At 52.9% G+C, this 13,314-nt stretch overlaps 1 protein-coding gene across 3 annotated transcripts in view; it reads right to left on the bottom strand.

Annotated features, from left to right (window-relative positions):
* MYRF (myelin regulatory factor) overlaps nucleotides 1-13,314 on the bottom strand; it is a 121,906-nt gene that overhangs the window by 69,823 nt on the left and 38,769 nt on the right. For all 3 annotated transcript variants that reach the window (XM_050952791.1, XM_050952792.1, XM_050952793.1), the window contains exons 2-3: nucleotides 1,444-1,531; nucleotides 9-344 (exon numbers count right to left, since the gene is read on the bottom strand). In XM_050952791.1, coding sequence (XP_050808748.1) covers nucleotides 9-344; nucleotides 1,444-1,531 — 424 coding nt within the window. The remainder of the gene's footprint in view (nucleotides 1-8; nucleotides 345-1,443; nucleotides 1,532-13,314) is intronic.

Here is a 13,314-nt window from a genome sequence, read left to right as displayed (position 1 = left end):
ACACTTACCCAGGTGCATAGGAGGCCTTGGGCTCTGATTTGATTGGGGGGACCACGTTATTCAGGCAGTGGCCGCTGAGGTACCCCTTGGGCACCACCATGCCATTGTTGTTATTGCAGTTGAGGTGAGCACTGTAGCTGGGTCCACAGGGGTTGGCCAAAAGAGGACCATGACGGACCGGGCCTTGGCTGCCTGGGGGACAGAGATGGAGGGCACCACTGGAAGCTGGGTTGGTCACATGAGCGACGCTGGAAATGGAGCTGGCAACAGGAGCGCTGACAGAGGCAGAGCCGGAAGGCTGGGTGTGTGCGTAGCTGGCTGAGGCAGGGATATCTGGGAAGCAGCTGTGGGAGAGAAGTCAAGAACCTCAGCAATGTATATGTATTGCACCTTTCATCAGCCATGCAGCCCTTCTGCCCCCACCCACACGCCCACCCGACGGCACCAGCAAAACTGCACCCTGGGGCTCAGGTGGGGAGCGAAAGAAGGGTGAGTATCTAGCTGCTACTGGCAGGGGGATGGAGGAAGGCGGAATGTAATCTACCAGGACAAGGGATACAAACCTAATGTTGCTCATGGATCTTTAAAGGCTACAACTGCCCATGACCTCAGTTCTTCAACTCCTGGGAAAAAGTGGCCACTCCAGCAGCTCACTTCCCATTCGCCCCATGTTGTGGTATTGATTCAGGCCCCATTACACCACCTGGGTCTTCCTCTGAGGGCTCCCAGGCAAAGACTGACCAAACCCAACCCTGCTTACTTTGCCAGATGTGCTGAGAGGCTCCACTCAGCCCAGTGTGACAAACACCTGCCGGGAACAGGACACCACCTCCCGTCCCAACAGGTCAGTGCCCTACTGCCAGCATCAACACAGACTGCAGCCTCCCTCCTGTGGTGAGTGCTCTTCTTCTCCCCTGTAAAGTCAGTGCACCCCAGCTTGGTGTGGAGAGCCAGGTCCACTGCAGGTCCACTCGTTCCTGGGGATCTCTCTCCCCAAAATGCCAGTGCATTTCGCTCCCAGCATGATGCCCTAGTAGCTATTCCTAGCAGCATAGGGGAGTGCGGGACAAAATGCATTAATTTGATGTTCCTCTGTGCCATTTTTAGTCCTGTCCAAAGGTAGCAGGGGTGTGCCAAGGCTGGGAGTTAAAGGATTCTTCACTGATCCTACCTGAGAGGAGGGAAACTAGAAAGGGGAAAGCAGAAAAGAAAGAAGGGGGTTTGGAGAACAGAGGAGGGGTTGAAAATGGCGATGGCAGTACAGAGCGACAGATGGGAGCTCTGACAGAGGCAGAGATAAAAGGGGGCAGGGAAGCTATTTACAAACAAGGTGTTGCATCCCTGGAAAGGAGAAAATTCAACTTCTCCCTGGGAAAACGGCCACCAGCTCTGCATCTGCTGGCAGCCCCCCACCACCAGGCTGCACATGAGGCAGAGACTTACATATCTGGTGAGTCTTCCTTGCTGATGTACTCTTCCAGAATGCTGGTGTCGATGTTGGAAGGTTCCAGAGCTCCATTAATGTCGTGGCCTGTAGAAAAGAGAGGGAATGAAAGGGGCGAGAGTCATTAGAAAACCAGATAAGTCACGCCCCCTTCCCTGAGAGATCAGAGAGTGACTTACAGCTCCTCCTACAGCCTCAGGCCCCTCCACCGCAGGAAGATAAAGGGACTGAGCTGAGGGTCAGAGCCACTGATCCTTGCACAATCAGATCATGCTCTTTTAGAGAGACCACCTCACTGTCCACCAGCACCCCTGCCAACCCACGGGCTGGGAACACAGACGGGTGCCTCTCGGGGATCATGGGAGCAACAGTGCGAGTGCTGACCAGGCAGAGTTATCAGAAAGTCTGCAGGACACAGGGAGTACTCGATGGTAAATTGTGCCCATTGCAGAGCCCTGCTGGGCCGGGCTTGGTGGCTTGGGCTGTTGGGACTTCTCTGCACAGAGCCTCCTGAGAAATGCAGATGACAGTGCCTGGCAGTAGCATAGGCCTTGTTAGCGTGAGCCACAGGAGCCACTAGCTTTGCTTGGGCTACCTGTCCTGGTGGAAAAGCTGCTTGGTGTGGGCTGCAGGACCCCGTGGCTAGGCCTGAGACCTCAGGAACCCATGGCTGGTGCCCAGCGGCAGGTCCACGCCGTGTGGGCTCTGTGGGTGGATTCAGGAGTCTGGTTTCATTCCTTCCCCACTGGACCCTTGCCTTGGTTTCGCAGAACATGCTGAAATCACTCTGCCGCTGCCAGCTTTGGAACAGATCTCAGCTCCCCTCATGCACGCGCCTCCCACTCCTGCAAGGGCAGCACTAGACTTTCTTCCCCTTTCTCCTACAGGGCCCTTCTCCTCCTCCCGGACTGTGGAAGCCAGGCTGGGGTTCGTCGAGAGAAAGCGCTTTCTTTATCTGCCTCACTGGAGTAGGAGTGTGCAGCCTGCTGGGGCCTATGCCAACCCCAAGTGCCAAAGACACTGCCAAGAAAAAGGAAGAGCAGCCCCATCCCCATCCCCAGAGCTCGGCTAACAAAGACGGCCCTTCCACAACGGCTCAATCCCTTCAGCCAGAGGTTGTGTGTCACTTGCCCAGCAGACGCACGCACACATACCATCAAAGGACCACCGCCCCCTCCAAGCCACACTGTGGGGAAAGGTTAGCCAATGAACCGCAAACGTGAAAAAGAGGGGCTTCAGCCGGCGTCCAGCCAATCAGATCTTTCCCCTGTGAAAATCCCTTTCATACCAAGACAAGCAAATCGGCAGAAATAAATCCAGCTAGGAATTTTGCCAAGCGAACGGGGGTGGGGTGGGGGAATCTTTTCCTTGGTAACCCAGGCCGGAGAGAAAAGCCTGGGTCAGGATTCCATTGTAAAACACCTAACCCTTTGTGTACCATACACCTCGACAGCCAGTCACGGGGAAGGGGGGCTCGCTGCTACAAAAGAAAGCATCCAGCTTAACACACACCTCAGTAGGGCCCGGAGTCCCCAGCCAGGATCCCACAGAAAAGCAACAGGCAGGACAAGTGTGCAACTCAGGGTGCCGAGACGCAGACGCTTCCACAGAACGGTCCCAGAGAAGAGGACTGTAGGGTGCAGGAGCGTCGGGCTTGCTCCCCAGCCATGGCCTGAAGATCGGCCTCCTCGTCAGAGAAGCTTGCTTAGATACGGGCATCGTGCAGGTTGGAACATTTTGTGGCTCAGGTGCCCTTCGGACTGACAGCGTCGGCTGGAGCAGAATCAGCGCTGGCAGGTGCTGGGATGCTTCCCCCAGCTGCTGTGCTGCTGCTTCTCCACCTGACCCACAGCAACCCTCTCCGTTTCCGATGCTCCACTCCTGAGTGCTCTCACACACAGCTCTGGGCCTGTTCAGAAGCACTCCTGCCCCACAACCCTTGCTAATGCTCCTTAGTCCTGACCTGGCACACCCCAGCTATTCCAGCCCTGCCCTGCCAAGGTTTACTTCATGCATCTGAAGAAGTGGGTATTCACCCACGAAAGCTCATGCTCCAAAACGTCTGTTAGTCTATAAGGTGCCACAGGATTCTTTGCTGCTTTTAATGTTCTCAAGCCATGACTCTCAGCTCCCCTACTATTCCAGTGCCGGTTATCTCTTGGGCAAAGACTTTCAATCATGCTATATCATGGGCTGATGTGGGCATATGCCCACCAGGGAACCACTCAGAGAGCCCAGGTCATTTGCCACATGATCCAGCATTTGAATCCAGATCTCCAGCAGCGAAGAGCCAGTGCACTAGTCCCTCTCCTCTCCCACAGGCTACCAAACTTCCCTGAGGAGATCTCTCCAGGTTGCTGGTTTCAGAAGACCCCGTCCCAGCATCAAAGCTCTAACAAGCTCTGCATGGATGGACAGAATTCCTGGTGGACACAGATTCACATACATCCCTCGGGGGTAGACTGTGGCCATTCCACAGACTAACCTCCCCAGCCTGGCTGCTCTCTCAGCTCACACCCTCCTAGCCACCTTGCCTGAAAGGTCACCTTCAGGAAAATTCAACTGAGACCCAAGCAAAGGGTGCGATAAGCACCCTGGCGCGGAAGGTGCGTCAGCTGAACTGCTCTGGAGCTACAATAGAATTGATAACGGCCACAATGGGGGGGACCAGCTGCGGGGTGGGAGGGGCAGTTCTTTACCTACTAAAAATAAATCCAGTGAAGGACTTTTCTCAACAAGAGGCTGGAGGCCCTTGAGCCTTCTGCAAAGGGACTGACAGTAGCCGGGCTCCATGCGGTGACATTCCCTGTCCCTGTCTGACTGCTGTTCCAGTTCTTTGCCAGTCCCCATCTCCCACTGTTTCTGATCTGTCCTGGCCAGCACTAAGAATCTCTTCCCCTGGATCTTCAACCCTTCTTCTGATCCTCTGAGCACCCCTGTTTGTCTCTGTGGGGCAGAAAGTATCTTTGGAATGTCTGCAGCTGAGCACAAGCTCTTAAGAGCATCTCATTGCCTGAAAACTTCTGTTCAGTAGGGACTGTTACCAAAAGCCAGCTTAGGTGATTAATCAAAAGCTAATACCTCTCTTTAGAGTCACGAGCTCCTAACGACATTAACAATGCCCCTCCTCCCCTTGCAACAGGGGATTAAGAGGGAGTAGGAAGCCACAGAAAATGGACCCATGAAGCTGAACACCCTAAAGGTTCCACAGGAAACAGAACTCATCTCAAAGTCCCAATCAAAGAGAGATGGAGCAGAGGGCAGCAGTGACTAGCAGCCAATGAGCTCATTTTCCTTTGCTCAAAGAAAAGTGCTAACTCAAACAGACAGCAGCCACCACCATCCATAACTCTGCCTAATGCACCCAGGCTCCATAACCCACTCCAGAGTTCCCTGCCATCCAGAGTCCTGCCCAAAGCATGCCACAGTCGATCGCCCACTCCAGAGTCCCCACCGTCCACTACTCCACAGGCTGTATCACAAGACCTACAGCCTCTCCCGGAGCCTCAAAAACTCAGTGAGCCAAATTCTGCCTTCGGTCACTGTGCAGTGAACCCACAGTAACTCTGTTGACCTCAGCAGAGTTGCTTTGCACCATGCACTGTAACTAAAAGCAGAATTTAACTCATCCCAGAGCCATTTCAAGAGCCTTCCAGTTCCAAAACTTTCTGGGATGCCCACCCTTTCATAACCCTTTGTAGTCACTCCTGGCCACTGCTGCAAAAACATGTCAAGAGGCTCCCTAGCCCTCACCATGTTAAGGTGGGTCATGCCCCGTCCCCAGAATCACCTTTCCCTCCATAATCATTGGTCCTGCTTCCCTTTACTCCATAATCTTTCCCAAAGCCTCCCTCCATGCTTCAGAATACCCCTGGAGGCTCCTTTGGAATCTCTCTCCCGCCAGTTCCCTCCCAAGGGGCTGAGGGAAAGCATGGGGAGCCGCACAGCTAAAGCTTGTTTGGGAAGGACAGGATGGCATTCGCTCCTCACTGAAGGAGTCAGGAACTGGAAGAACAGAGGCCCCCCGTACGTGGGAGAATGTCAGGAATCCCACTGTTTGGACTGGTTTTCTCTGCCTTCCCTAGACTTCCCAACTCAATCAGCCTCTGAACAGAGCCAGCAGCACTCCGCCCACCTCCTTTGTGTTTTCGGTTTGTGGCTCATCTCTGCTCTTGCCCCACTAGACTCCCAGGCACTCGATCAGCAAACCACAAACACCTGCGGCATGCTCCTGTGCTCGGCACATCTCGCTCGGGGACGCAGAAGGGATCCAGGAATCCTCACATTTGCTCAGCTCCCTCTTTCCTGTGTGAAACGCGTGCCTGGGGATTGCAGTGTTTTGTAGCTCTCTGAAAGGGTTAACAGCGCCCTTCCCCTTCCAGTCACTGTATTTACGGGTCTTAGAGATTAAAACCAGAATTCACCTCGAGTGATAGGCTGATAAGTTTATGGTATTTCTATTTATAACAATCCCTCCCCCGTCTATACTTGCTCTGCTGCCTGTCTTTTAATCACCCATAATCCTCCCTGGGTCACAAAAGGGGTGGGAGGTAGGGAGAGCAACTGACAGAGAGCTGCATCCTGGGATCCCTTAATGAGAACCAGATGTGAGAACCTGGAGAGGATGACAAGGTCAACCATTTTAATGGGCTGCTGAACTTCAGTGAGGGGAATAAGTGAGTGCAAGCAAAGAAGCTCTCAAGAGGCAGGAACGAGGGGCGGGAGTTGCAAAGAGATGACACCAGGCAAGCCAACGGGTCTGTAGGCTTCCCCAGGGCAATGCTGCCACATGCCAGCTCGGGCCGAATTCCGCTCTTGGTTACTCTGCCATCAGCAGAGGTTGCTCTGCTGTATCAGAACAGAACATGGCCTTTAGCCACTTGAGGTCGCGTCACAGAGCTGTGGAAACTGAAGAGTAGAGAACCAGTTTGGGTAGAGTAAAAACTGACCCAACCCTCTGTCCAAACCCAGAGCCGGCCCCTGAACAAACCTTCCTGCAGCTTCCAAAGCATTTTTCCATTTCCTTCTCCACACATCACAGCAGGTTTGGTTTTCACCATCTCTGCCCAATATGCTTCCCAGAGCAGCAGTGCTGGAAAGGCACAAGGAAGAGATCAGGATTTTCAGACCCCTTTTGGATCTGAATGTTGGGGGGTTTCTCCAATCCTCTCGGCCTCTGAGGTGCACCCATTGCTAGCCCATGTCACCAGCAGCAGGGATGGGCCCACATTCACTTTCAACATCATAGAGGGAGATTTTCAGCGGCAGTGGGGGTGGGGAGTGAGAGAGGGGCTAAGTGTCCACCTCCCATTTGTGCCTTTGAAGATGTGAAGTTAGGAGAGGCAGACACAACTAGTAGCCAGAGTAGGGGCAGGGAAGCAGAACATCTGACTTCTATTCCTGCATCTGCTGCTGTCTCCCTGTGGGAACTTGGGTGAGTCACATGAACTCTCTGTGCCTCTGTTTCTCCATCTGAAAACTGGAAATAACGATTACCGCCCGGTTCACAGGGCATTAATACCAGATTTGCAGGCCGTGCGCTCATCCATTCATTAATGTTTGTAATGGGACTGGAGTTCTTGGTTTGAAAGGAAAAAGTCTGATGACTTTTCATGTCCGTTTAACCCATATGACAAGAGCCTTCCCAAGAGCGAGGATGCTTGGACATCAGCGATTCAGTCCTCCATTGAGTGTGCTCAGTGGCTGCACGGTACATATGGCAAAGCGCTACGAAGCCAAGAGCCCTCAGCACAGACCACCTAGCTATTCTCCCCGCTGTACAGATGGGGAAACCGAGGCACAGAGCACTCAGGTGACTTTACCAAGACCACACAGGGAGTCATTGGCAGAGTACCATGCTAGACCTGTGGTGAGGCAGCAGCCAGCACAGTAGGTCTGAAGAACCCAGGAGCTCCTGGCTCCCAGTCCTGAACTTGCCCTTCTAGACTGCATTTCTGTGGGCGGGTGTCAGAGCAGCCCTGGCCAGCAAGTGCTATATACCTATACACGGCTGTCGCTGTGACACCGCTGTGTGCATCAGCTCCCTTTATCTGGCACAGCAGACACTGTGCTTCCTTAACGTGGTGCAGTGACTCTAGACTGGGGGCTGTCCTGCATGCAGGTTGGCCTTCTACCTAACTCCTCTGTGGTGTCTGGAGGGGCCCCTACCCTGTAACATCAAGGCTCTCACTACTGGTGTCACAGCTGTGTTCCCCCGAGGTGGCATCAGTCCGCAGGGACTGCCCCGTGCATGCCATTGCCAGTGGGTTTCCGTGAACACACACAATGGGTTGTGAAATCAATGCGCTGGGCTGCAGCATCGGCACATTCCCAGCACCTCACTCTGCTCGCAGCCCCCTGCTGTGTTTATACTTCCCTCCCTGCGGATTGGCTAGGGGCCTGGCCATGAGTGTGAAGAAGCTGCTAGAGAGATTTCTAACCAAACACTGCCTAAGCCTGGGGAGCTGGGGGCCAGCAGCTACGCTCCAGCTCCTCTTCCTCATCACCTGCAGCCCTGGCCCTTCCAGCCACACTAAATCCCCAGTGGGACCAATTCTTAAAACAAAGGCCTGTCTCTTGTGCAGCCCACTCCGAGGGACATGAAAAATACATGTGTTTGAGCAGCACCAATATCCCGCTCTCCCAAATTCATCCCCACCCACGAGATGGGACGCACAGGGATCAGAGGCAGCACTGATGCCCTGCTCCCCAGGGGGCGTCTCTGACTCTGTCTCCCCGGGAGATGAGACATGTGGGGTTCAGAAGGGGGCCCTACTGGCAAGTTCAGGAGTCCAAGCCAGCTGAGGGAACAGACAGCCTTGCTTAAAGAATAAAATAGGAGTGATTTTTCTAGGGACAGAAATTTCCAAAACACACACACACACACACACACACACACACACACACACTCTCCCCTCCCCCTGGGGTGCTAGAGGACCCAACCCCTGTCCCAGGAGCTTTGGGGGGTTGATCCCTCCCAGCCATAGCACATGCCTCCCCCCTACATCCCCCTGAGATATGCAGCCCAGCATTCCTCGTTAATTATGCCCTTTATTACCTGACTGTAACATTAACCAGTCACTCCCAGGAGAGGTGACTCCTGTAACCGGAGCAGGAGGCAAAGCTGAACCCCTCCTTCCCCGAATGCTTCAGAGACCACCCCGGAGCAAGACCCCCTCTGCCCAAACCTGGAAGAAGCCCCACTGTTACACACACACACACACACACACACACACACACACAGACACACACACACACACACACAGACACACACACCATCAGTACAGGAGGGCAGCCCAGCTGAGTGATAATATGACTCACCCATGACCTGAGCTCCCACCATCTCACTCACACACTGAGCAGGAACTCCTGGATCACTTTCACCTAGGATTTCCCCAGGCCAACGGTGCCCTTAGCTGCACTGCCAGGACAGCCTGCTTTCCAGGGACTGCAGTGATTTTCTGCACACATTTAGGGCACTGCAAATAATTCCCCCAGAAACAAAAGGCCCAGATCCTTGGCTGGTGGACATCAGTGTAATTCCACAGAGGGACTCCAATTTACACCAGCTTCAGGGCACAAACTACCCCCTCAAAACTGGAACCACAATCAAAGGCCCAACTATAGGAGAAGTCTGCCCTCTTTTGTCCCCTGGCATCACATTATCTGCCCTGTGCCACAGATGTGGGGGCCAGGTCACTCCAGGCCATGGGATATGCTCTGGGGGAAGCTTGAGGTCAGAGTAAAGGGAGCAAGAGGGCTAGAGCACATTGCAGGAACACTCGTCAGTCCCTTGTCCAAGGGCATCTCCAAGTTCCTAGCCCATTTTTCATTTTTAAAAGGGGCAAGTGGTCGGAGTTGCAAAGAGGGATTGAAAGTCTCATAGCAGAGCTTTTTGGCTTTGATGGAGAGGCCAATGGTCCTCCTAATATTGTCTTACTTCCCCATAGTGCCTCTCAGCCCCAAGGATCCCAGAACACGCTGGGCCACAGTCTGATCCCTACCTCATGTGGAGAGATAGCTTCCTCCATGCGTAGTCTCACAGAACTCACTGGGGTCTCTTGGGGAATCAAATGAGATGAAACAAGTAAATGGATCAGAATTTGGCCCTTTGCAAACGTGGGTAGACACAGGAATCCCTCCATCCACTGTTAACTTGCAGTCGCTAATGGAGTGGCCGGTAGCACCTACTTTAGCATTCAGGCTCAGAAGTTACTGCATCCGACTGAAACTACGGGAGCAGAAGGAGGATTTTAGGGACGTGGACTGTAGGGGGCCAAGATGGGACTTCACCAGGACAATAGAGTAAAACCCCCTATTTCTGCAATAAGACCTATGGGATCATCAGTGGCCACAAGATCCTCATCTCACAGATAACTGGGGAAACCTCCAGCAGTGCAGCACAGCGCCCCATAGAGCCACGCAGCACTGAATAACCCCCCCATACACACCTACACTACAGCACCCCTCGCCCTAAAATTTACTGAATCAATGCCACCTTCAGCTGCCCAGTGCCCTCTAGTGCCAGGCATACTGAATCACCACCACCTCCTACAAAGCAGCACCCCCTACGGCTGTGCAATACTGAATCTATGCTGACTCCTCCAGAACAGTGACCCCCAACACCAAGCACTCCTGACTCACCAGCACCTCCTCCTACAGCACAGCTCCCCTTAGCACCATGCAGAACTGAATCACCAATGTCACCTCCTACAGCAGCGTACCCCAACTCCATGCAGTCATGAACTATCACCATCCCTTCTGCAGCATGGAGCCCCACAGGCCCATGCATTACTTCAACATCAACATCACCTCCCGCAACACAGGTTCCCTGCCATGCAGATGGGACTTTGTCTCCAAGGCAAGCGTTTCCCTATTAAATCACAATGCCACATCCCATAATACTTTGGTGTTCCCCACAGGTCTCCCATCCAAATATCATCCAGACCTGATCCGGCTTAACTTGAGCACTGAGGATCACATGGCCTCTTTATATATATACTGAAAAGGGAACTTTCTCCCAATCACTGAGTAGAGCAATTCCTGGTGTTTCATTTTGCTTTGCATTGTAGGTTGCCTGCCTCCTGCCAGTCTCACTTCCTACTATCCACTCCCACCATGCACTACACAGCTATTCCTAATGCACTAGACAAAATGAGAGCTGCATCTGCCTACGCAAAGGTAAGCTGGCTCCCCGCTTTCCTGGGCCTTTGGAAAAACAGGAGCTGTTGTGAAGGATTTCCCATCATAACACTACTGGGAGCTCCCCAACCCTCCACGGAACTATAAGACAAGTACTCCATTTAGGAAGGAACGATCAGTTGCACACATACAAAATGGGAAATGACTGCCTAGGAAGGAGTACTGTGGAAAGGAATCTGGGGGTCATAGTGGACCATAAGCTAAATACAAATCAACAGTGTAACGCTGTTGCAAAAAAAGGGAACATCCTTCTGAGATGTATTAGCAGGAGTGTTGTAAGCAAGACACGAGAAGTAATTCTTTCGCTCTACTCTGAGCCTCAACTGGAGTATTGTGTCCAGTTCTGGTTGCCACGTTTCAGGAAAGACATGAACAAACTGGCAAGAGTCCAGAGAAGAACAACAAAAATGATTAAAGGTCTAGAACACATGACCTGTGAGGGAAGACTGAAAAAACTGGGTTTGTTTAGTCTGGAAAAGAGAAGACCGAGAGGAGACATGATAACAGTTTTCAAGTATGTAAAAGGATGTTACAAGGAGGAGGAAGAAAAAATGTTTTTCTTAACCTCTAAGGATAGGACAAGAAGCAATGGGCTTAAATTGCAGTAAGGGCAGTTTTGGTTGGACATGAGGAAAAACTTCCTGTCAGGGTGGTTAAGCACAGGAAGAAATTGCCGAGGGCGGTTGTGGAATCTCCATCATTAGAGATTTTTAAGAACAGGTTAGACAAATACCTGTCAGGAATGGTCTAGATAATACTGAGCCCTGCCACAAGTGCAGGGGACTGGACTAGAAGACCTCTCAAGGTCTCTTCCAGTTCTATGTTTCTCTGACAGCACTACACCGTGCAGCCATAGGGCATATGTCATCGCTCTGGAAGCACAGTGAGTAGAAATGTGCAGTGTCATGCAGAAGAAATGCCTCAACCCAGCCGTTCTCCTCCTGAGATCTCCCCCTCTCCCTTCTGGCCATTTCTCTTCCTCTTCCCAAGATCTTCCCTTTCCCCCTTCTCCCCAGACTTTCTTCAAGTCCCTTCTTCTCTTATCTTCTACTGCCACCTCTTCTCCACCTCCCTACTATTCCCCCAGGCCTGTCTTCTCCTGACTTCTTCCTTCCCAGCATCTTCATTCTACTGGCCTACCCCTTTCTCCATCTGGCCTCTCCATCCTTCTCCTAGCCACTCCTCTGCCCTTGCCAGCTGTGAGCCTTGGCATGGATGGAGCCATTGTCCTCTGGTAATGGAGAGAAAGGAGGAGGGGGAAGGTGTGAGAAGAGAGACAGTGGAGCGTTTGTGCATTTCCCTGCTGCTCCCCCCTCCACCTCCGCCGTCAATGGGCTGCTTGTCAATTCATGCGCTAAGATGGCGGAAATTGCAGCTTACACACAAGTGTTGCCATTTGGCGGTGGCGAAGGCGCCTGCTCGGGAGGGCACATTGGCCTGTTTGTTTGGAACCCAATTTCACTGCCACAGAGAAAACGTCCAGTTCTCCCTTAGGGGCTGATGTGGGGGAGGACACAAAGGCAAAAACAGGTGGAGTCCCCCTGGCTCGAGCCCCAGCAAGCCTTCCTGCCCTCATCAGACCCAGGACTGATGCCAAGGTACCCACAGAGTTTTCCCTCCGTCTAACCCCAGCACTTCCAGTCCTCAACCAGGCACCCCCAGGAGTGGTGCTGAGGAGTCAATTCACTGTTACGTGTCTGCTGCTCCCTTGGCTGTTCTGAGAGGGGCAGCAGATGCACACTAGATGACAAAGCCACACTGCTCAGTGACTGGGAGAGGCAAGGGATTGAGCCGCTCCCTGCAACACATAGAAATAAAAATCAAGGCCCAACTGAGGTGAAAGGTGTCAAGTATCAGAGGGGTAGCCGTGTTAGTCTAGATCTGTAAAAGCGGCAAAGAATCCTGTGGCACCTTATAGACTAACAGACGTTTTGGAGCATGAGCTTTCGTGAGTGAATACCCACTTCCTCAGACGCATGTAGTGGAAATTTCTAGGGGCAGGTATATATATGCTAGCAAGCAAGCTGGGTGAAAGGTGTCACTGAGCTCTGCTCCAGGGGATCCCTGGGAGAGGTGGTGGGCTCCACCTCACCACCTACCCTGGGGCAGCAGGCGATCTAGGGCCTGTTCCCTCTCCCTCCGCCCAGAGGGTGGGATCTTGGTACAGAAGCCACCAAAGGGCCACTCTGATGCTCTGATGCTTCGAGACACCTCCCCAACATACGGGAAGTAGTACACCCCCTCCCCCGACACCACCACACACCTGCTTCCCTCTGAGACTTTCAGCCTCTCATACATACTCTTCTCACATGGGCTCACCCCCTCCATGAGATAGCCAGTCCCTCAGTGCTCACCCATGACACCAACAGCTCACCTGCCATGTGCTCCCCTTCCCCCAGGACTGGGGAAGAAGGCCCTATCACAGAGGAGAAAGGGTATCTCACAGTCCAGCCCTTTGCTTCCCCATCACAGGAAAGCAAGAATGGGGACAGCTTCTCTATTCTGACTTCTCTCTCGCACTGATGGGGAGAATACAGTGTGAGGCAGCCTCTTCCCCCTCTCAGCTGGCCTCCTGAAGAGCCGTGGCAAGTTGGTAGCCACACTGGAGCAGAGTAGTAGGGGTTTTGCATCTTCTCATCCAGTCAGCTAGGTCAGAGGCATATCTTTGT

This window comes from Gopherus flavomarginatus, chromosome 5 (assembly GCF_025201925.1).
Source record: "Gopherus flavomarginatus isolate rGopFla2 chromosome 5, rGopFla2.mat.asm, whole genome shotgun sequence".
NCBI lineage: Eukaryota > Metazoa > Chordata > Testudines > Testudinidae > Gopherus > Gopherus flavomarginatus.
This window is presented reverse-complemented; position numbering and strand designations above follow the sequence as displayed.